This window comes from Carcharhinus amblyrhynchos, chromosome 4 (assembly GCF_965287045.1).
Source record: "Carcharhinus amblyrhynchos chromosome 4, sCarAmb.v2.hapA, whole genome shotgun sequence".
NCBI lineage: Eukaryota > Metazoa > Chordata > Chondrichthyes > Carcharhiniformes > Carcharhinidae > Carcharhinus > Carcharhinus amblyrhynchos.
In genome coordinates, this window is record NC_137327.1 from 87,595,473 (window position 1) to 87,620,754 (window position 25,282).

General features: G+C 42.7%; 1 protein-coding gene across 2 annotated transcripts in view; it reads left to right on the forward strand.

Moving 5' to 3' along the window:
• Positions 1–25,282, forward strand: part of stard8 (StAR related lipid transfer domain containing 8) — a 198,531-nt gene that overhangs the window by 16,295 nt on the left and 156,954 nt on the right. The window contains exon 1 of one of the 2 annotated variants that reach the window (XM_080187500.1): positions 17,213–17,366. The exons of the other annotated variant lie outside the window; for it this stretch is intronic. Coding sequence (XP_080043626.1) covers positions 17,217–17,366 — 150 coding nt within the window. The 5' untranslated portion in view covers positions 17,213–17,216. Of the gene's footprint in view, positions 1–17,212; positions 17,367–25,282 lie in introns of those variants that run through there. 2 annotated transcript variants of the gene reach the window in all.

Genomic DNA, 25,282 nt, shown 5'->3' on the forward strand with positions numbered 1-25,282 from the left:
GATGGCAGAAACAGCAGAGATTTATCTGTAAAAATATAGAGACTTGTGATGTTGAAAATGATAAGGAGATTCTCTGTAATGATTCTGAGAGGAAATTTTAACTATTCCTTGCCTAGTTATTGTGGCATCACTTACCATGTCTCAGGAAACACATTCTTTTGAGGCAAGTTTCTCTCAAATCCTGTTATTAGAAAATCCTGAGTTATGGAGTTGCTTGAGATGAAAGCACTGCATCTCCTTGCAGATCTGCTTGGAAAGGCCCAGGAGACAGTAGTGGTTTCTTCACCACTGCAGCTGCCTTGGCAGTGCTGGAGCGGGAGAGAATTTTTTTTCAAAAATATACTTCATTCATAAAATTTGTAAAAGTACAAAAATTCAATTTTGAAGTAGGATAAGGTGTGATATTTATCAGTTTCTTTCCACACAGTATACATGAAATGCCTCCTACAGGATGTATTTAAAATGTATATTTACATTTTGGAGTAATTTTTCTGTCCTGCCTGTCTCTGGAATTGTAGCAAGTGGGACATGGACTATGTAAATGTGTATTGACCTCAGGTGGGATTTTGCAGTCTTGGGGCAAATGCGTCTGGAAAATCCTGCCCATCATGTCAAACACTCTCTGGTGCAAACAGCCTGAGGGGTTTTCCACAGTTTCCAGCTCCTGTTTATGAATATGTTAGGAAGGCTTTAGACACAGGCCTTTCCCCATTGGTTGGTTGTGGCAGCTGTCCCAAAAGTTAATGCATTCCTAAGCACATAGGGCTTTGGAATGTGCCAGTTTGCAACTCTCAGTTATTGACAGGTCTTTACAATTGAAGATTAAGAGCATTTTTTTGCTGAGTGGATGGTCCTCGGGCAACAGCTAATGTTTATCCCTGTGCCCAACTCCCCGCTTTTTCTTTACTAAAAGTGACCTATTACTGGGGTGAAGTTCAGTATACATTAGCAAGTATTTTGTCCAAACTGGAAGGGAAGCAACTTTACCCTATGTGTAAACTAAGTAGCAATGGACTTTTCCCTGGCTTCAAAGTTTTAAAAACATAACCATTCTTTATACGAGAGCGTAAAAAGTGGATGTCAATAAGTTATTATTGAGACGGTACAGGTAAGGATAGAGGCCAAGGATGTCCCAATAATAGAGGGAGTAAGGGGCGTGAGTATGGTTGGTGGCGTTCCAGCAAATAAGGTCCTGGTGAAGGCTGGGATGAAGGCGCTTTATCTGAATGCACGAAGCATTCGGAATAAAGTGGATGAGTTGGTGGCGCAGATCGACACAAATGGATATGATCTGGTGGCCATTACAGAGACGTGGCTGCAAGGTGACAGGGACTGGGAGCTGAATGTCCAGGGATATCAAGTGTTTAGGAAGGATAGGCGGGAGGGAAAAGGGGGGGGCGTAGCTCTGCTGATTAAGGATAGCATCAGGGTGGTAGCAAGGGATGATATTGGAGCCAAGGAGCAGAATGTGGAATCGTTGTGGGTAGAGATTAGGAACAGCAAAGGGAGGAAGACGCTGGTGGGTGTCGTCTATAGGCCCCCGAATAATGATCTGGAGGTGGGGCGGGCTGTTAACGCGCAAATAAGTGTGGCGTGCAGGAATGGGACGGCCGTAGTTATGGGGGATTTCAATCTGCATATTGATTGGTCGACCCATGTTGGACGCGGTGGGCTCGAGGAGGAGTTCTTGGAATGCTGCCGGGATAGTTTCCTGGAACAGTGTGTGTTGGAGCCGACGAGGGAGCGAGCTATCTTGGATCTGGTGCTATGTAATGAGGCGGGTAGAATTAGGAAACTTGTGGTGAAGGATCCTCTTGGGGAGAGTGATCATTGTATGGTGGAGTTTCTGGTGCAGATGGAGGAGGAGAAAGTGGGTTCCCGGACGTGCGTCCTTTGTTTGAACAGAGGGGAGTACGGTAGGATGAGAGAAGAATTGGCGAATGTGGACTGGGGGAGCGCGTTGGAAGGTAGGTCTGCTGAGGAGCAGTGGAGGATCTTTAAGGAGACCTTTCTTGGTGCTCAGCAGAAATTTATTCTGATGGTCAAAAAGGACCGTAGGAGGAGAGGTAATAAGCCGTGGATAACGAAGGAGGTGAAGGAAAGTGTTAAATTAAAAGCGGAGGCGTTTAGAGTAGCTAAGAGTAGTGGGCGAGAAGAGGATTGGGAGAGGTTTAAATGTCAACAAAGATTGACAAAGAAGTTGATAAAGAAGGGTAGGAGAAACTATGAAGCTGGGCTAGCGCTTAATATAAAAAAGGATAGCAAGAGTTTTTATAAATATATAAAAAGGAAGAGGCTGGCTAGGGTGAACATTGGTCCCTTAGAGGATGAGAAGGGGGACTTAGTGGTAGGGGATGGGGATATGGCTGAGGTCCTGAATAACTTTTTTGTTTCGGTCTTTACGGAGGAGGACGTGAATAATTTGCCGGATGTTAGAGATGGAAAGGTGGTAGGACTGGACGGTCTCGATGACATTACTGTTACTAGAGAGGTGGTGCTCGACAGACTGGAGGGGCTGATTGTGGACAAGTCCCCAGGACCGGATGGAATGCATCCGAGGGTCCTGAAAGAAATGGCGGAGGTGATAGTGGATGCCTTGGTGGTTATTTTCCAGACGTCGCTGGATTCCGGGGAAGTGCCGGAAGATTGGAAAACGGCTAATGTTACACTGTTGTTTAAGAAGGGTGCCAGGCAAAAGGCGGGGAATTATAGGCCTGTTAGTTTAACGTCTGTTGTAGGTAAAATGTTAGAATCCGTCATCAAGGAGGAAATAGTGAGGCATCTTGAGGGGAACTGCTTGATAGAGCAGACGCAGCACGGTTTTGTTAAAGGGAAGTCGTGTCTGACAAATTTACTGGAGTTCTATGAGGGTGTGTCTAGGGTGGTGGATAGAGGAGAGCCGGTGGATGTGGTCTTTCTTGATTTTCAGAAGGCGTTTGACAAGGTACCTCACAAGAGGTTATTGCACAAGGTCAGGGGGCATGGAGTTGGGGGTAGGGTGTTAGCGTGGGTAGAGGACTGGTTGTCAAATAGGAGGCAGAGAGTGGGGGTCAATGGGTGCTATTCGGATTGGCGGTTGGTGACTAGTGGAGTGCCCCAGGGGTCGGTGCTGGGGCCTCAGCTATTTACCATTTATATAGATAATCTGGAGGAGGGAACCGAGTGTAGGGTATCGAAATTTGCTGATGACACCAAAATTGGTGGAAAGGCAAATTGTGTGGAGGGTGGGGAGAGTCTACAGAAGGATCTAGATAGGCTGGGCGAATGGGCCAGGAAATGGCAAATGGAATTTAATGTTGGCAAGTGTGAGGTGGTCCACTTTGGTAGGAAGGATTATTACTTACGTGGAGAAAAACTACAGCAGGCGACGGTGCAGAGGGACCTCGGGGTCCTTGTGCATGAGTCGCAAAAACCCAGCTTGCAGGTGCAGCAGGTGGTCAGGAAGGCGAATGGGATGCTGGCCTTCATCACGAGGGGGATTGAATATAAAAGTAGGGAGGTCTTGCTGCGGCTGTATAGGGCATTGGTGAGGCCGCAGCTGGAGTACTGTGTGCAGTTTTGGGCGCCGTACTTACGCAAGGATATTTTGGCCTTGGAGGGAGTGCAGAGGAGGTTTACTAGGCTGATGCCGGAGTTGAGGGGGTTGAGCTATGAGGAGAGGCTGAATAAATTAGGCTTGTACTCGTTAGAGTTTAGAAGAATGAGGGGAGATCTCATTGAGACGTATAAGATGATGAATGGGATGGATAGGATAGAGGTGGAGAGACTCTTCCCGCTCAGAAAGGATAGTAGGACTAGGGGGCACAGCCTCAAGATAAAGGGGGGGCGGTTTAGAACAGAGTTGAGGAGGAACTTCTTCACTCAAAGGGTGGTGAATCTCTGGAATTCTCTGCCCGTTGAAGTGGTGGAGGCTGCTTCGCTAAATATTTTTAAGACGTGGGTTGATGGGTTTTTGATAAGAGAGGGGATTAAGGGTTATGGGGAGAGGGCGGGAATGTGGAACTGAGCCACGACAGATCAGCCATGATCTTATTGAATGGCGGGGCAGGCTCGAAGGGCTAGTTGGCCTACTCCTGCTCCTATTTCTTATGTTCTTATGTTCTTATTCAGCTGTATTGACCATCAAAACCAAACCTGATCCTTTGTTACCAGCAGGGATCACTGTATAGCAACCTAGACTGCGAGAACTTGTTCATTTTTATCACCATCTGTGGCACCAGGATAAAAAACCATTTTAGTGCTTAACTGTCACTGTAATAAGGATCAGCCAACTCAGTGTAGATGTTAATGAAACATGAACCTTTCTTGGTTTAAGTAGCAATGCCACGCCATACACTTAATCAGTGAACACAGTTCAAGAGAAGCTTCCTGAATTTGTGAGTCGAACAAAGTCTGGGAGGCTAAGCAATATATGGAAATAAACACCATTAACAAGGGAAGAGTGTATTCAGTTGAACTCATACCTCCACTATGCTGTGTTAAGTCAGTGTTATTATATTTGCCCAACTCTTCCTTGAGTTTTTCCTCATCTGGATGACACTCTGTAACTACAAAGCTGGTAACATATTTTTCTTCAGAGTTTCCATCTTAATGAAGTGTTTTTAAGCCAATTCACACTCAACAACCTGCTCTGAAAACTCTGCTCACATTTTGACAGCTGTGCTAAATTCACCACAATGGCTGAGACAATCCAGAATGTTTTAAAATAATCAACAACATTCTACACAAAACAACCCACAGCATTCTAAAAAAAATGTCATCTTGCCCAATCTCCCAATGTTGATGGGAATTCCAGGATCTGGATTTACCTCTTTGCCATAGACTAATCGGTTCTTCCTTGGGCTGTACCCTATCTGCATATCAGGTTTTGTTGAAATCTCAAAATAAGTACTTCAGTTATAGACAGACTAACAAACAGGATCAATGACATTACCTCTGCCTACCTTCAGTACTGGAGGAAATGAGAGATTTCTAAACAATGTTTATTATATCAAAGGTCATGAAGTATTATACAAAGGATGCTGATAAAAAGAGGGTGTGCTATTACTGATGGAGCCATAAATAGTATGTATTCTATCAGCATACATTTATAGAGCAGTTGTTACAGTGTAGAGAATATCCGGCCACGTAAAACGGTTTAAATGTAAATGTTGCTGAATTTGTTTTTTTAAGCTTCCTCAACTTGGTCCATGTACAAACTGGTGTGATACTAAGTCATACAATAAATTGGATCCCTACTGGATTAACAGTTCAGGCTGAACTGTTTGATCTTATCTGCAGAAAGCAAGGTCTATTCAAAGAAGGGCAGAGGTGTTCTTCCAGTAATCCAATCAACCATTAATATTAATAGGGCTTATTTAACTATGGATGGCATTATGGTCAAATAAGTGAAGTCCAATTTCACCTTCATCTGACATCCATCAAAGCGTACAGTGTAGTAGATCTCAAGCAGCAGTAATCAGGTTTAGGAACCCTGACTAATGTTGGTCCCATTATAGTTCACAGACTGAGAACAAAATTGTAATAACTGAAGCCTGCCCCAGCCCCCAGCCCCCGACCTATTCCACCATCGGTGGGACCAGAACAGCCCACCAGGGTGAACAGTCATAAGGCTCCAGCTATTATCTGTAGGGAATGATTCCATGAGTATGACTAAGCCAGGCTTTCCCAATTTTAGCACGAACACCCAGATGCCAGCAAGGAGGATGACAATTGCCGCTGATGTTTCTTTGTCCATCCAGTTTTATTAACTTTGTTGTCATTGTAGCTTGCCTGGTCATTTTAGACTGATGTGGAGATGCTAGTGTTGGACTGGGATAAACACAGTAAGAAGCCTGACAACATCGGGTTAACGTCCAACAGGTTTATTTGGTAGCAAAATCCATTAGCTTTTGGAGTCCTGCTACTTTGCCAGGTGAGTGGGAGTTCTATTCACAAACAGGGCATATAAAGATACAAACTCAATTTACAAAATAATGGTTGGAATGCAAGTCTTTACAGGTAATCAAGTCTTAAAGGTACAGATAATGTGAGTGGAGAAAGCATTAAGCACAGGTTAAAGAGATGTATATTGTCTCCAGACAGGACAATTAGTGAGATTTTGCAAGTCCAGGCAAGTCACGGGGGTTACAGATAGTGTGACATGAACCCAAGATCCCAGTTGAGGCCATCCTCATGTGTGCAGAACTTGGCTATCAGCGTCTGCTCAGTGACTCTGTGCTGTCGTGTGTCATGAAGGCCGCCAACGAGAATGCTTACCCGAAGAACAGAGGCCGAATGCCCATGACTGCTGAAGTGTCCCCCAACAGGAAGAGAACGCTCTTGCCTGGTGATTGTCGAGCGGCGTTCGTTCATCTGTTATCGTAGCGTCTGTATGGTCTCCTCAATGTACCATGCCTTGGGACATCCTTTCCTGCAGCGTTTCAGGTAGACAACGTTGGCTGAGTTGCAAGTGTATGTACTGTGTACCTGGTGGATGGTGTTCTCACGTGAGATGATGGCATCTGTGTCTATGATCCGGCACATCTTGCAGAGGTTGCTGTGGCAGGGTTATGTGGTTTCGTGATCACTGTTCTCCTGAAGGTAAGGTAGTTTGCTGCGGACAATGGTTTGTTTGAGATTGTGCAGCTGTTTGAAGGCAAGAAGTGGGGGTGTGGGGATGGCCTTGACGAGATGTTCGTCTTCATCGATGACATATTGAAGGCTCTGGAGAAGACGTCGTAGCTTCTCTGCTCCGGGGAAGTACTGGACGGCGAAGGGTACCGTGTCCGTGTTTGTCTTCCGAGGAGGTTGGTGCGGCTTTTTGCTGTGGCACGTTGGAACTGTCAATCGATGAGCTGAGCGCCATATCCTGTTGTTATGAGGACATCTTTCAGCGTCTGGAGATGTCTGTTGCGATCCTCCTCATCTGAGCAGATCCTGTGTATAATGAGGGATTGTCCTTAGGGGATGGCTTCTTTAGCACGTTTAGGATAGAGAAGTGGAGCATCATGAGATTATTTGTGGGCTTGTGGTACATGAAGTGCTGAGGTGACTGTCATTTTAGACTGGCAATTTTAGGGACCTTTAAAAGTCAACCACATTGCTGTGGCTCTGGAGTCACATGTAGGCCAGACCAAGTAAGGATGGTGGGTTTTCCTTCCCTAGAGGGCACTAGTGAATTAGACTATTAGTTCCAGATTTATTTATTGAATTCAAATTCCACCAAGTCTGTGGCAGAGTTCAAACCTCGGTCCCCAGACCAATAATAGCCCGGTGACAATCCCATCCTGTATTCAATGCTTCTGGACGACAGATCAGCACATTCTACTGGGAATGGCAGGAATGAGGAAAATGGAAGTATTTTTCAGCCTTCTCCCATGACAAAGGAAATATTCCTTAAAGTTTACGTTTCTACTTTTCAGTAAGATTAGGATGAAGGGAACCAAAGCTTTGTGGCCTCTGAGTCTCTTCACAAGGTAGAGCAGCATTGGTAATTACAATGACACTGTGGTGGTTTGGCATGAGTGAAATGGTATGTGTACCCAGGCAGAGTCAGGAGGGCGAGGCGTGGAATTCATTGTTTCCAGTTTAAAAGCACTTAATAGTACAGATTGCAGTTTGAAGGAAGATTGCTATCTTGTGTAACTTTAATTACTCATTCAATTGAAGTCATTACTTGCCTGAAAGCTGGATTTATGTTTCAGCAAGACAGTTGACAACAAATCTCCTAGTTACAGAGCAGTTTTCAATACCTTAAAGATGAATTATTTTTAAATCTCAATTGGTTTTATGTTTGCAGAGTAAACCAGAAAGCCCAGAATCACGATCAACAAAAAATTAACTCCATGAATCTAAATGTCCCTGATAAGCACGTATCTAAATCCAACTGCAGAGTTCAATTGAGTATATGGAGTAGAAATATCTGATCAGATGCCGAGATGTGATTGTAACTATTCCATTAGAGACCATCACCTCCAGTGTGGTATTGATCAAATGATAGTATTTGGTAAATACTGGATTGATATAAGGATATATGTCAAGAGCCAGGACTAAGGCGCCATACACTTTGCACTTACATGCTCGTGGAATGATTGATATTACATAATCTTTCAGGATCATGCCTTGCTAGTTATTTATGGAAAGCCTTTATCTTGATTGAGCCCTCTTCCAAGAAATCTCATAACTGGCAAGTGCAGGTAGGCGGGTAGGTGTCGGAATTCTGCGCAGCTGCCACTGTTAAAAGGGTCACCTCTGTGTTCAACGGTGAGCATTCATTTGTTTGGCAGTCATAAAATCTGTGACCCTGAATCTTTGCCTTTCTTATAGCCTAAAAAAAATCAATGGTATTGCGAAACACAGCCATTCTGCAGCAGCTGGGTAAAAGGAGGTTGGCATTTTTCCCATTGGGAAGCCATGTAGTGAGTGGGAGGAGATGGTGCAATGGACTAACATGGCATCAAATATTCTGAGAACCTGGAAGCAAATGAAAGATGTTTGGCGGCCTCAGGAAATTTGCCTAGATGAGACGAGCCAGTATTTCTTTGGGCCATGCATGAAAGAGGCATTCTGCAGAATTTTGTCTTTACCTGATGCACTGTAACTGAGTGCAAACCACTCAAAAGATATTACTCCTCATTTATGGTTTCACACGCAAGCCAATATTGACTCACTTCCTAACTATCACTTAAAACTGGAACCATTGTTGCATTGGCATTTGTAAAGATGATTCCACACATTAAACTTCCTACAAGAAACTAATGCATGTGCAATTATTCACATAAAAGATGGGTGTTTCTGTTTCATTGAATGTGTGTTTTAAACATTCAACATCTGAACACTATGGCACATGACACATGTAAACACTGTGAGGATTGCTTACATTGTAACAAAATGTTTCTTTTGCGTTTCCCAGAATTACTCTAGCCTGCTGCAGATGGGCCACAAACCTTCACATCACAAAATTTTCCGCTAGCCATTCCATCAATAATGAACAGTTGCACAGTTACAGCCACACAAAGAAGATTTGGGCAGTAAATTTAAGGTGGGTCTATGATGTGAATTACAGAGTACCAGTGAGTGGGGCCATTTAATATTTAAAGTTTATTTATTAGTATCACAAGTAGGCTTACATTAACACTGCAATGAAGTTACTGTGAAAATCCCCTAGTCGCCATACTCTGGCACCTGTTTGGGAACACTGAGGCAGAATTTTAGCAGGGCCAATACATCTTTTGGACTGTGGAAGGAAAATGGAGCACCCAGAGGAAACCCATGCAGACATGGGAAGAATGCACAAACTATACACTGACAGTGACTCAATACAGGAATTGAACGCGGGTCGCTGGCACTGTGAGGCTAACCACTGCGCCACTGTGCTGCTCATAATTGTGATGAAAGAAAGGATTTTGCTGGCTGGAGAATGAGCTTGTGTACTTCCTCAGCTACAGAGTTGTGGAACGTAAGAACATAAGAAGTAGGAGAGGAGTAGGCCATCTAGCCCCTCGAGCCTGCCCCGCCATTCAATAAGATCATGGCTGATCTGTCGTGTCTCAGTTCCACATTCCCGCCCTCTCCCCATAACCCTTAATCCCCTTGCCTATCAAAAACCTATCAACCCGTGTCTTAAATATATTGAGCGAGGCAGCCTCCACCACTTCAACGGGCAGAGAATTCCAGAGATTCACCACCCTTTGAGTGAAGAAGCTCCTCCTCAACTCCGTTCTAAACCGCCCCCACTTTATCTTGAGGCTGTGCCCCCTAGTCCTACTATCCTTTCTGAGCGGGAAGAGTCTCTCCACCTCTATCCTATCCATCCCATTCATCATCTTATACGTCTCAATGAGATCTCCCCTCATTCTTCTAAACTCTAATGAGTACAAGCCTAGTTTATTCAGCCACTCCTCATAGTTCAACCCCCTCAACTCCGGAATCAGCCTAGTAAACCTCCTCTGCACTCCCTCCAAGGCCAAAATATCCTTGCGTAAGTGCGGCGACCAAAACTGCACACAGTACTCCAGCTGCGGCCTCACCAGTGCCCTGTACAGTTGCAGCAAGACCTCCCTACTTTTATATTCAATCCCCCTCGCTATGAAGGCCAGCATCCCATTTGCCTTCCTGACCACCTGCTGCACCTGCAGGCTGGGTTTTTGCGACTCATGCACAAGGACCCCGAGGTCCCTCTGCACCGTCGCATGCTGCAGTTTTTCGCCATGTAAGTAATAGTCCTTCCTACCATTATTCCTACCAAAGTGGACAACTTCACACTTGCCAACATTAAATTCCATTTGCCAGTTCCTGGCCCATTCGCTCAGCCTATGTGGATCCTTTTGCAGACTCTCCACACCCTCCCCACAATTTGCCGTTCCACCAATCTTGGTGTCATCAGCAAATTTCGACACCATACACTCGGTTCCCTCCTCCAGATCATCTATATAAATGGTAAATAGCTGAGGCCCCAGCACCGACCCCTGGGGCACTCCACTAGTCACCAACCGCCAATCTGAATAGCACCCATTGACCCCCACTCTCTGCCTTCTATTTGACAGCCAATCCCCTATCCACGCTAACACCCTACCCCCAACTCCATGCCCCCTGACCTTCTGTAATAACCTCTTGTGAGGCACCTTATCAAATGCCTTCTGAAAATCAAGAAAGACCACATCCACCGGCTCTCCTCTATCCACCGCCCTAGACACATCCTCATAGAACTCCAATAAATTCGTCAGACACGACTTCCCCTTAACGAAACTGTGCTGCGTCTGCTCTATCAAACAATTCTCCTCAAGATGCCTCGCTATTTTCTCCTTGATCACGGATTCTAACATTTTACCTACAACAGACGTTAAACTAACCGGCCTATAATTCCCTGCCTTTTTCCTGCCACCCTTCTTAAACAACGGCGTAACATTAGCCGTTTTCCAATCTTCCGGCACTTCCCCAGAATCCAGCGACGTTTGGAAAATAATCACCAAGGCATCCACTATCACCTCCGCCATTTCTTTCAGAACCCTTGGAATTCAAATCCACAGACTCAATATAATAGAGGACTGCTATGTGAACAGTAAGTCTGAACAAAAGTCTGGTAGCAAATGTTCAGGCTAGAGTGATTCTGGGAAACGCAAAAGAAACATTTTGTTACAATGTACGGCACACATTTGTGTAGTTGTATGTAACACCCATCTGAACATAGTATGTGGCATTTCAAATAGGGCTGTCTCTTCATTGCAAATGGTTTGGAAGTAGAGGTCTTCAGGTGCTGGCAGTCTCCCTTGCTCAACTTCAACAAGCAACAGCATTTGCTCAGCGCACTTTACTCTGAGTCAGAAAGTTCAAGCCACACTCCAGAGATTTGAGTACATAATCCAGGCTGACATATCAGCGCAGAAGTCAAGGAGTGCTGCACTGTCAGAGGTGCTGTCTGTCAGATAACATGAACAGGCACTGGAGTGTGGCGATTAGGGGATTTTCATTAGGGAATTAACACTTCATTGCAGTGTTAATGTAAGTCTACTTGTGACAAATAAATAAACTTTAAAAAGACATTGAACCTATGCCCTGTCTGCCTCCTCAGGTGGACATAGAATATTGCACAGAATTTTTAGAATCAGAGCAGGGAAGCTCTTTTAGTGTTGTGCCCAACATATTCCTTTCCACAGATATCACTTAAACACATTATTGGTTCCAGCAAGGTTCCATTAACTGCAAATTGTCTGCCACCATTTACTTTAATACAACTAAAGTACTTCAATGGCTGCAAAGTCTCTTTTGATGTCCTGATGTCAGGAAAGGTGCCATAAAAATGCATATCCTTTCCTTTCCTTTAATAAGTTAGTTGGAGAGAACCTATATATAAATATAGGGCAGCACAGTTAGCACTGCTGCTTCACAGTGCCATGGTGCTGGGTTCAATTCCAGCCTCTGGTTGGGGTTTGCATGTTCTCAATGTGTCTGCATGGGTTTCCTCTGGGTTTTCCAGTTTTCCCCCACAGTCCAAAGATGTGCAGGTTAGGTGGACTGGCCATGGTAAATTGTCCTTTAGTGTCAATTAGCAGGGTAAAAATGTAGGGTTACATGTACATGGTCAGAGTGGGGTTATTATCAGTCCAGGCTCAGTGGGCCAAATGGTCTCCTTCTGTACTGTAGGGAGTCTATGATAATTTACTCCCATGCAGAACACTAGATATGCTGTTATATGCTAGACTGTACCCAATTAGCATATCCTCAACTCAATTGTTCAGATGTGTCTGAAAGCAAGCAGTCAGTTGTTTAATGCAGTAATAATGTGGCAAAACACAGTTGAAATGTTGTATCATAACTGATCATATGTTTCAGAGGGTCTCCTTGTTACCAAGATGCTGTAGCACAGTAGGCTGCCCTCTTAGGCATGTTGCTTGAGGAACACATTGTTGCTGAGGGGAAGTATGGGTTTGAATGCACAGTGTGTGTACATTTATCGCTTTTAGTGAACTAAATTTAGTTGCACTCAGTTGCAACTATGGCCAAGATTTCTTTGCTGATATTGCGAAGTAAGGCGCCAGCAGATCAGATAGTCATAATTTTCTTGCACAGCAAAATTTCTGAATACAGCTTCTGTGTGAAGGATTAAAGATTTGGGCTCAGGGAATAGTTTCACTGGTTTGTCAAAGCTGTTCGTCACTCTCACGCTGACCCAGTGTATAAATGTTAGAATTGAGCTGTTTAAATTAGGATGCACTTAGATTTGGTGTGTCTGTGTTGAATGAGCTGGTCTCAGGTGGAGTGGCACTATCAAGTCTGACTACTGACCTGTGTATGGAAGGGAAAAAATCAGTACAGGTTTGTACTCCTGATCTCAGCCCAGCCACAACTGCCGGAGAGTGCTTTGCTGATATAAGAACATAAGAACATATGAAATAGGAGCAGGAGTAGGCCATCTAGTCCTTTGAGCCTGCCCCGCCATTCAGTAAAATCATGGCTGATCTGAAAGTTGTCCACTTACCTGCCTGCTCCCCATAACCCTTCACTCCCTTATCGATCAGAAATCTATCTACCTGTGACTTAAACATATTCAACAAGGTAGCTTCTACCGCTTCAATGGGCAGAGAATTCCAGAGATTCGCTACCCTCTGAGAGAAGAAGTTCTTCCTCAACTCTGTTCTAAACTGACCCCCCCCAACCTTATTTTGAGGCTGTGTGTCCTCTAGTTCTTGTTTCCTTTCTAAGTGGAAAGAATCTCTCTGCCCATACCCTATCCAGCCCCCTCATTATCTTATACGTCTCTATAAGATCACCCCTCAGCATTCTAAACTCCAATGAGTACAGGCCCAATCTACTCAATCTCTCCTCATAAACTAACTGCCTCATCTCCGGTATCAGCCTGGTGAGCCTTCTCTGTACTCCGTCCAAGGCCAACATATCCTTTTGCAAATAAGGGGACCAAAATTGCACACAGTACTCTAGTTGCGGCCTCACCAGTACCTTGTACAATTGCAGCAAGACCTCCCTACTTTTATATTCCATCCCCCCATATTCATTGACAAGATCTGTACACGAAGGATTGGCACTTGAGTAGGGAGGGCAGTCTGTGCTTGAATAACTGTATCCAACTTTAAAAATAAAACTCTATCCAAACCTGAATGAGCAGCTTTCAGGGGATTAAGGGACAAAAAAATATAGTCACTCAGTGTGCGGTTGTACTTAGTGCTTTTCCTTTGAGGGATGGAAATAATCTTTCAATTATAGCTTGACATATGCATTATTTTCAAACTGGAATATTTTAATGGTTTTTCTCAGTTTTCAATTCTTTTCCACTTTTCTATTTAGATTGCTCTCCTGTCAGGAGGGTAGTAATAATACCAGCAGATTTTAGGGGAGATGGTGGCTTAACGGTAATGTCACTGGACTAGTAACACAGAGATCCAGGCTAATGCTATGGGGACACGGATTCAAATCTCACCACGGCAGCTGGTGGAATTTATACTAAACTGAAAAAGTCAGAAATATGAAGTTAGTCTCAGTAATAGTGACTATGACAACTTACTATTGATTGTTGTAAAAACTCATCTGTTTCACTAATGCCCTTCAGAGAGAGGAATCTGTCATCCATATCTGGTCTGGCCTACATGTGACTTCAGACACACAGCAATGTAGTTGATTCTTAAGTGCCCTCTGGAATGGCTTGGGAAGCCACTTAGTTCAAGGGCAAATTGGGACAGGCAACATATACTGGACTTGCCAGTGATGCTCACATCCCATGGGAAGTGGAACAGCCATGTTCCATAATAAGCTTTTGGTGCTTTTTGTTGAGAGAGGAATTTGATCAGAAGACTCTGAGCACTCCCTATTCTTCTTCAAGTACCACAGAATCTTGAGTGTCCACTTGAACTACCACAACAGGCCGAATTGTCATTAGGTTAATGTTTTACCCAAAGGATGTTATTGCTCAATGCAGTAACTCCCCCAGTACGGCCTAGGAGTTTCAGCCTGGATTATGTGTGGGGCTTAAACCCCCGATTTTCTGATCTGGTATTGGTTGGATATTCTCGGTGATAGCTCAATTCAGGAATAGAGGTAAAGCAAGGGGAGAGTGAATAGACTTAAAGAGTGGAAGAAGAAAGAGAGCTGTGGATTGGATAAAACTGAGGGAGATGCGAGAGAGAAAGCACCTGACTGGATTAAGCAGAGAAAGAGGAGAGAGAGTGGTGGGCGAGTGAGACAAATATTGAAGGACAATGTAAGAGCAGCTTTACCAATTCCAACTTGTGCTATTTGTGACTTTGAAATAATTACAGTTCTTTCTCTTCTCATTTTCTCTTTTCCCCACCTGAAAATATTGACTTTCACCAGGTTGTGATTCCTGGTGTAATTCTATTACTTCAATCCACAACTATCAACTAACATTTTTCATGCATTGGACATTGGTGAACTATTTAGTTATGAATAATATTATAGCTCAGACTGATCTTATTTTCACCTTATTTGCACAGGAACCCCCAGCAGAAGACTTTGGAGATTGGTCAGAAATAGAGCCTTGGCTGATTTCTTCTTTTCAGCTCAGGGTTAAAGGTAACACCTCAGCTCTGATGAATTGACAACGTTAACTAGAATTGAACACTGGGACCTTCTAGAACATTATTTAATGCTATTCACCACAAAGGCACTGGGCATCTCTGGGCCAGATTCACAAAGTTTTCTTTGTGATATCGCTTTTAAATTTTACTTTCACTCTTTTCTCTTTAGGGCTCATCATGTGTAATGGGTTCAACAGGAATACAATTCTTTGGAAGACTCAAGAAATGAAAAATATGCCCCCTATTTTGAAAGAGGTAATTATTGAACATTGCTTTTTCCCCTAGTTTTTAAATTCCTTTCTCTCCTGAAGGTGAACGTGGTTTTTTGGGCACTAGCATCTCTCTGGTATTCCGCCCAATCTTCAATCATCGGCCAGAAACTGATGGCAGGTGATCTATCCATGGAGTGTCATTATAGCAGAACTACCAGGAAAGAGAAATATTCTTTAAAACATTATCACATTCGCAGAGCTTCCCAGGCAGGCAGCCTTAAACAGCAACCACTCCCAACCCCCCACCCACCCCCACCCACCCCCATCAACACAACCCTCGCAATCATGGGGGCCCATGGATGCAGGCCCTATCGCCTAGATTGGTTGTGGCCCCACCACCCAGACTGATTGCGGACCCCCACCCTTCCCCAGCATTTGTGGCCTGCTGCCCTCCCCCCACTGATTGCTGGTCCTGCCACCCTCCCCCACCAATCACATGCAGAGTAGCAGCGGGCCCTCCTCTCCCCATTGGCCCTGCCATTGGCACTGCTTGGTGGGCATTGCCCAGTGGGTATCACCCAGATGCCAGGCTGGCATTCCCCAGGTGCCAGGGTAGCACTGCCAGTCTGACGCTGCCCAAGGAGTACTCCCACCTTGCACTTGGCCTCCACAAGGGGCCTCAGTTGCCTGTGGTTCATGGGGAGCAGGTGTTTCTCTTGCTTTATTTGCAGAGAACCTCTCCTGTTGAGGCCATAAAGGCAGGTGAGCCCAGACAACTGAGCGCCAGGCTCGCTAAATACATGCAAATCACTATTTTAATAAATTTAACTAAATTATTCAGCCTCTCATCCTGGCAAAAAACTGACTGCGCCAGAAATCTGGGTGTTGTAAAATTGCGCAGGTCACGAAAACTAGCACTAATCGCGCGAGCCGCTTTATGTCCAACTTTATGACTGTTTCCTGAAGTAAAATGGGCATAAAGTGGTGGTAAAATTCCACCCATTGTGAGAGTACAACCACCTGAGGCAAACTAAAATGCAGCAACCTGTTATCCTAAATGACTCCTGATAGTCACTCTGCCTCTAAGCATTAGCTACACTTTATCACTTTACATCTACATGAAATGTTTAGTTGTGCTTCACTGCAAAACTGAAAATGCACAAAGGTATACCTTACCTTTTCATACCTTAAGGTATGAAATCCCATTCAGGAGCACGACAGTTTGAGTTCCACTGGAATGAATCCAAGCAAAAAAATGTCCTGATGTGAGATCTTTTGTAAAAAGAAGGTTCCACTAGTGTGTCTTTCTCTTTGATTTTGTTATGTGTAGGGAATGAAGTTTGGTTGCTAGATGTGTCCTTTTGGATAGATTGCAATACCGTGGAATTAGAAAACCATTGTTGTTGATCTTTCAATAGGCTTGCTGGGAGTCTGTGAGAAAGATTCTCACCGAAAGAAGCTGTCTCAATAGAATGAGTCTCAAGAGCTGCTGAATTCATTGGATGGGTGGTGGATCCACAGCTGATTCAAAATGAACTCGGGTGACAGAGTTCAGATACTGAGTAAAGAGGTGGCTCACCAATTCACATCAGCAGAGTGGCCTTCGCCTGAGAAAACTACCACTGTTGATTTCACCACTGCATATGTTGATGAAACCTTTACATATACTCATGTGCTTCCTAAAGAAAGGAGTTTCAGCCATGTAACAGATGACTGTGACGATGAAGTGATTCGGAACAACTCTCTATCTGCTCAGGTGCTAAGCCCCAAGCCAGGAATTGTGCCTAGAAGATATTTAAAAGTCGTAAAGCACAGACCAAGTGTCATTTGCTTTTCCAAAAGATGCATTTTTTTCCTGAATAACAATGATATTGATCAGGAATTCTGTGTTAAGGCACATACTGATTTGACTGCAGAAACCTTTCAGGTAAAGCATAGAGATCTAAGCAACATACACATCAAGGAGGACCACCCGATGATCATGGGCGAGACCTTGGATGTGATTGTGTCAGAAGATCTTGGACAGCAGGACACATTGGGAACTGGAATTACAAGTTCACACGGCTGCCTACTCAATTTTGACAGTCAAAACCAAGACAATGAAGATGGCTGTACTTCCTGCCAGGTAAAATCCCATGAATTCTTTTAACTTTGACATTTTTTACATTAAGGTCAATACTCTTCAACTGAAACTTTTTTATATTTTGGTTTTCAGTGTCAGTACTGAGTGTTTTAACGTGATGTACAGCCTGGGTTAGTTGCAGAGTCAAGTCCCCTCTAGTGTCCAATCAAATACTCCAAGATCAGGTATAGAATAGGTTGTATGCAAATCAAAGCTTTCTGTACAGAATTTCATAAAACTCTCCAAGGTTTGGTACTGAGGCAGAGTAATCTGCCTTTACACTCCCCACAAGCACTTGTAGATAACATACACCACAGGATACATGCACTCCCTCTCCTCTGCTCCTACAATATTCCTGAAATCAACTGGCTGAAGATTATATACTGCTGCATTCTAGTGGTATCACAAACTCTTGGCCACAGAACCATAGAATCCCTACAGTGCAGAAAGAAACCATTGGCCCATTGAGTCTGCACCAACTCTCCGAAAGAGCGTCCCTCCCAGGCCCTTCCCTCTGCCCTATCCGTACCATGGGATCCACCATGGTAATCCACCTAACCTACACATCTTTGAACACTAAGAGGCAATTTAGCGTGGCCAAACCAACTAACCTGTGCATCTTTAGACTATGACAGGAAACAAGAGCACCTGGAGGAAACCCACACAGTCATCCAAAGCCAGAATCGAAGCTGAGTCCTTGACGCTGTGAGGCAGCAGCGCTAACCATTTTGAAACTGTGCCTTACATAACATACAAGCATTCATTACTACTCTGGAATGAGGTAGATTAAAGTGACGGATGTTAATGGTTCTCAATTTAAACTTTATTTGTACAGTTGCATATATATGTAGGTACTCAAAGCCAATACAGAGTTTTTGAAAGTCATGTACAGCATAGGTTAGTTTCAGAGTCAAGCGCCTTCCATTGCCTCATTAAACTCTCCAAGGTGAGGCATAGTATGTGTAAAGTGTGAATCCAGAACAATCATGAAATATTGTTAATATTCTTCTATGTGAAGATGAGTTTGTAATTCATAAATGACTTTATTTCAGATGAGTTTATGGCTGTCCACAGCAAAGGTAAAATAGTAGTTAAAATGTACTGAATGTAGCCTGGAAGTTATGTTGACAATAGACGGGTGAAACTTACACATTTTCTATCTTTCTTGTCTCCATGCAACACAATTATTGTCAGTTGAAGGGCTGACATGCCTTTGCCATACTGCTCTGATTTCAACCACTAGGTAGCGTGTAAGAGTAGCTCCCATTACACAGCATGGAATTGACTGATACAATCATGCTGTTCTCCATAGTAACATTGCCGAGACAAGCGAGTCAGCATGTAGGACATGGAGCTCTCTCTTTCCAAATTTACATCACCATCATAACTCTGGATCTCTTGCTTTTTTTAAAAAAAAGTTTCTTTTCAACTTCTGAATTCAGGCCTGCAAGCAATGCTCTGATAAAATCTTCACAGGAATTTCTTATGCTGTTGTGTTGCTCGCTTGCTTGTCTCTTTTGAACTTTTGTAACGTATTAAAATTAGAATAAATTTTCCTTCAGGTCTCATATCTTCTCCATCTCCTTTGACTCTCATTTCCGGCATAGAGGTAATTACCCACCCTTGTTTCCAGGGAACTACAACACTAGTGAAACCAGAGTCCCCCAGTAAAATAGTTAAAGGGATATTCCAGTCTAGTGTGATGAAATTATTCTGACATTCGTCATGTGGGAACCATGAGTAATTTTACTTTGATATATTCACACCTATCCTTTGAAGTGGAGAATAGAATTGTTCCTGGACAAGTTGGTTATTTTCTGTGGTTGTAGATGGTACCATTGTCTCACCTGTCACTTTCCACTGTTAAACTTGCTCTTGCCATCTAGCCTGTCATTTTGTGTGTAAGAGTGACTGCTGTCCTTATGTTTGTCACTTTTTGCAGCAAATGCAGTTGTCCTTATGTTTCTCAAATCTCAATCTTCACAACTGCAGCCACATTGGCACAGTGGCATGATGGTCAGCACTGCTGCCTCACAATTCCAAGGACTCGGATTCAATTCCTGGCTTGAGACACTGTGCGTAATCTTAAAATTCTCCCTGTGTCTGTGAGGGTTTCCTCCAGGTGCTCCGGTTTCCTCCCACAGTCCGAAAGATGTGCTGGTTAGGTGCATTGGCCATGCTAAATTCTCCCTCAGTATATCCAAACAGACAACTAGTGAATTATCACAGTAACTTCACTGCAGAATTAATGTATGTCTACTTGTGACACTAATAAATAAATTTTAAACTTGCAGTCTCTAGAAAGGGAACCTCAAAGTTATAGCCATATACTTAGTGAAAATATGAAAAAAGGAGTAAGGACGATGAAGGCCCAGAAAGGAAATGTACACATAAAGGCAGAGGGCCAAACTGAGGGAGTAAATTAATACTTTGCCTCCATCTTTAGTGAGGAAGAAAATGCTATCCAGTCATGGTAAAAGAGATGGTAATTCAGACACGAGAATTATTCAAAATTGAAAAGGAGGAGATATTGGATAGGTTATCCATACTTAAAGCTGATAAGGCACCACAATGCGCCCAAAGATACTGTGAAAGTATCTTTACTTTCAAGCCTTCCTTATACTCATGGTTGGTGCAAGAGGATTGGAGAATTGCAAATGTTACACCTTGTACAAAAAGAATGTAAGGATAAGCCCAGCTGCTACAGTCAGTTTAATTTCAGTAGTGGAGAAACCTCTAGAAACAATACTTCAGGGCAAAGCTAATAGTCACATGGAAAATATGGGTTAGTTAAGGAGAACCAGCATGGATTTATTAAGAGAAAATCATGGAAAACTAACTTGGGGGAATTTGTTGAAAAGGTAACTGAGAGGGTTGATGAGGGTAATGCTGTTGATGTGCTGTACTTGGACTTCCTAATAACATTTGGTACAGTGCTGCACAAAAGACTTGTGAGGAAATTTATAGCTAATGGAATGAAAGGGACATAGATGTGGAAATGGCAGAGTGACACGAAACTGAGGGCAATGATTAATGGATGATTTTTCATGCTGGAGGAATGGTGTGGTGGATTTCGCCAGGAGTCAATGTTGGGATCCAAGCTTTTCCTGATATATATTAATGATCTAGACATTGATGTACAGAGTAAATTTCAAAGTTTGTGGATGATACAGAATCAGAAGCAGTGTGAACTATGAAATAGACAAGTTGTTGGAACAGGCAGAAAGCTGGCTCAGGAAGTTCCAGTGCAGAGTACTGTGAAGGTGTTCATTTCTGTAGAAAGATTGTGGAAAGACAATATAAAATAGGAGATACAATTCTAAAAGGGAGTAGGAGCAGAGGGACCTTGAGATATAGATGTGTATGTCACTGAAGGTGGCATATAGGTTGAGAGAGTGGTTAATAAAGCATACAGTATCCTGAGGTTTACAAATAGGAGCGTAGAGTACAACAGCAAGGAGATTATATTAAACTTACATAATTCAGGCTCAGGCAGAGTATTGTGTCCAATTCTTGACCCTACACTTTGGGAAGAATGTGAAGACATTGGGAAAAGTGCAGTTAAGATTTGCAAGAATGGTTTCTGGAATGAGAAATTTCAGTTATGAAGATACATTGCACAAGTTAGAACAGTTTTCTTTCGAGAAAAGAAGGCTGAGAGAAGATTTGAAAGAAGTATTCAAAATCATGAGCTTTCTGGACAGGGTAGATGAGGGGAAACTGTTCCCACTTGTGAAAGGATCAAGAATGAGAGTATGCAGATTTACGGTAACTGATAAAAGAAGCAATAGTGACTTGAAGAAAATCTTTTCTTGTTGGGGTCTGGAAAGTTGGGTGCTGTGAGTGTGATGGAGGCAAGTTCAACTGAGGCAGTCAAAAGGGAATAAAGAAGGCGGGAGAAGAGTTATAGGTGAGTTGTTCATTGCAGCGCTTTGGTACCGACAAGATGGGCCAAATAGCCTCCTTCTGAGCCATAGCAATTCTATGATTCATCCATTATTTTCTGTAACTGCTGCTGATCTTGTTGTTTCTGTGACTTTCAGTAATTGCTATAACGACTGTATCTCCATTACTCCTACTCATTATTATTTTTTGTTTCTCTCTCCACAATGTGTGTCACTCATTGGCGTGTGTACCAACTCTTCATTACTGTTGCTGCACCAACCGTCTTGTCTGAATTTTGCAGTGATTGCTGTTGCTATCATTGTCTTGCGTGTCAGAATCTGAGACTGCCATTGCTTTCCTCATCTTGCTTGGCAGCCAGTTTGTTATAAATCATATTGCAAAATATGAGCTAGGTTTGTAGTTTGTTTTTCAAATATTCTGAGCTCTTTGCTCTCCTTCCATCCTATATCTTTGTGGGGTGGGGGGGAGGGAAATGGGATAGAGCGGGTGCAGAAACAACATGATAGTTACTTCCATTGGCACAGGATATGCATTTAGTTTTAACTCCATAATTCCTACAGTATGGAACTAATAATCTACTCATACATTTAGGTTTCCAGCTTTTATTTCTTGTTCTAGTGCTGGTTTAAATTTCCATGATTCAGTAGTCTATTGCCAGCAAAAATGTTTTGAAAGAATTGGACATTTAAATCTCATGGCATCTTGACCTTTCCAATAACATTGGTCAGTTTTGTTTGATTTCCCAGCAGCTCAGAGTGTCATACAAAGTAAAAAGAAATAAAAACATTTTGTAGCTAATTTCATAGCCTCAAGATATTTCATGCTCTTTATAGCCAATGGTGCACTTTTAATGGGCGGTCAGTCTGTGCACATACTGGTCTTGCAAAACTGCCAAGGTCTAGAATGATAATTTTCGCTGATATTTCCTTCAAAGAGGATTCATGCTCCTTAAGATAACTACATGAGCTGGATGCAATATGTGAGGATGGATTCCTTCTGTCATTTGGAGAATGGGATTCTAGGTGTTGGAGCCCAGGATATGATGCCATTAATAAGTGGTAGTACGGAGTGCCAAATGAATAGCAAATACCATTTTGTGATGCAATGTTGGTGAGTTCTTGTGGTGCAGTTGTAGGGTCACTACCTCTGAGCCAGAAACTCTGGGTTCAGGTCCCACATCAGGCCATAATGGCCACGGAAGGTACATTCATACTGAGGCCAAGAAAGTTGATTATTAGTCTGTAAATCCTTCCAATGCACCTTATGGCAGGTAGAGAGAGTGGGAGTTTTTTGGTCAACCAGAAGGCACCGGTAAATCACCTCAATATTTTGCCAAGGTAATCACAGGCGAATCCAGTGAATGTCCATCATTGCCAATGCTTTCTTGGAGGAACGTAACCTGGAAGATGATGTAATACAGGCATCTTCATTTCTTGAGCCAGTTGCAGGGAGATACTTAAACTTAAGTTTAAATTTATTAATGTCACAGGTAAGCTTACATTAACCTGCAATGAAGTTACTGTGTAAATACTCTAGTCACATACTCTGGTGCCTGTTCAGATACACCGAGGAAGAATTTAGCATGGCCAATACACCTAACCAGCTATGTCTTTCAGACTGTGGGAGGAAAAGGAGCATCTGGAGGAAACCCACCCAGACACAGGGAGAACATGCAAACAGTGACCCAACCTGGGTCCCTGGCTCTGTGAGGCAGCAGTGCTAACCACTGTGCTACCATGCTGCCCCTGAAGGATATTTAAGGATTACCTAGAGTTGTTTGATTCTGAGATATCCCTGAACTATTTGTGAGGGCTGTAGATTGACAGTACAGATGTTTAAATTTCTTGGCACCTTGAGATACACATGGTTAGCCAAGCACAAGGAATTGCTTTCAGGAATCCTTTACAATTTCATTTCACTGTGTTTTAAAGCATCAGTGTGATTCATCCAAAAGACTTTCTGCTCCCTTGATTTTTAAATCTAGATTAGAGACTTGTTGCAACAGTTAAGATCCTTGGCCAGACCGCGGGATGTGGGGGGAAATCTGGTTAGGGATCAATAATGTTTTGTTGAAAATAGATAAAGTTTGAGAGTCATGTCATTTACTAAGTAAATAAAGCCACAAGATTCCATGTGTTTTGAATAAACAAAAATAAACTTTATCATTCAAGTTCATAAAGATGAAACAATTCTCAACATCTGTCTTATAGTCTAACATTCAGCCAATGGGGTACGTGTAAATTAACAGGCAAATTGTGGTCAGACTCACCACACTTCACAATGGAAGACAGATGCAACCAAAACAGATTTCATGGATTTCTCAACAACCCACTCAGATGTTGTCACATTGTGATCCAGCCAATCATTAATACTTCATCTTTCTCACAGACATTCCAAATACCACATCAGAGATTTTGCCTTCGAATTCTCTTCAAAAGTCCTTTCCATTTGGAAGTCTTCAACAGTGATTCACTTCACAGTTTCAACTTCACCTTCCGAGAGTCTTTTCACTTGGACCTCTGAGTGCATTTGTGCTTCACTTTGCAATTTCAGGTCTTTGTTGTGCCAAGCAGAATACCAATTCTCTTAAGGGGTACTTTTTCCCTAATTGTCCGTAGCACAGAGTCACCAACCTTCTCCAGTCTTCAGGGTTTTCTCGTGCCTACTTCACTTAAAGTGTGCTGCCTGCAGTTCTTTTCTGAATTCAAAGTAATAGGTACCTATTGCTTTGCTTCTATTTTTAACCAATATTTCCTATTCCTTAATATTCATCTCTCACCTGGGAATACATTTTTGGACCATGTCCCATTCTCTTCTTGGTTTGGAATCTTTTCCCTATCCTTCTCCCATGTCCTCCTTTATGAGACACCTGTAAGATGATGATGTTCCATATTAGGTCATTCGAGCTGCCTTTTTGCATTGTCCTGTTTTTTTACTTCTCCACGAACATGCAGGGATTAGTAGAATGATAGAATTACCATAACTCAGTGCTTTTCCCCATATTCCAATCTTCAATTCAGCAAAGGAGGTTTTGCTAAAGTCCATGGCCCAATTTTTCTTCTTTTACTTGTAAGCGTAATTGCCTCTTCCAAACTCAAACATGATAAACTCTCATTTTGAGACAATAAGGTCAAATCAGCATCTTTGTGCATTAACCATTCATTTCTCCTCTGACCAAAAAATCTCTTTCAGTTATTTCAAGTATGCTATTGGGATGTTTTTTATGTTCACACAAGATGATTTCATACTCCTGCTTAGTATGATCTTTCAATATTTTAAGATCATGTAGTTTCTCCTGATCCCATACAAAAGGGATCTTATTTAATTTTCTTTGAGAACAGTCAAACACTTCTTTGCACTGGATTTTTATTGCTCGTTCCAATATTCAAATATTTTAGTGCTGTTCATGAACCATATCATTCAACTCCTCTGCAAGTTTGAAAAGTTCTTTTGTAAATAGTCCACTTGCATAGATCCCTGCTGCTGTACCTGATGTGCATATACTTGTCAATCATGTGCCCACAAACATTGACCTTCCTAAACCACTTTGTGGTTTCAGTCCTTTCAGCCGACAATGCTTAGTTTTCAATTTTGTAGGCACTTATGTTGCTTCTGTACTATCTGTTACTGAGGTCAATACATGAGTACTAACAATTGGGTCAGTTCTTCGCTCAACTGGGTTACAGTTAGGCAAGGAGTTTTTATTATTTTTATTCAATCATGGGACTTGGGCATCACTGGAAACAGAAACTTAGAAACATTCCAGTCTTCCAAGTGCAACCTAATAGCTATTGTGATGCTATTTTAAAATTCTTTCATTATCATTAGCTTCCTCACATTCTTAAAATTGCATTCAAACATTAGTGATCAAAAACATCGATCCCGCAGCATTTCTTTTTCCCTCACAAATTCTACCAACATTTTTTTTTGGTCTCTTTAAAGTCTAAAATTTCAACTGAAATGCTTCCTGGACAACTTCATAAACATTAAGTACAGCAGCTTTAACTATCTAG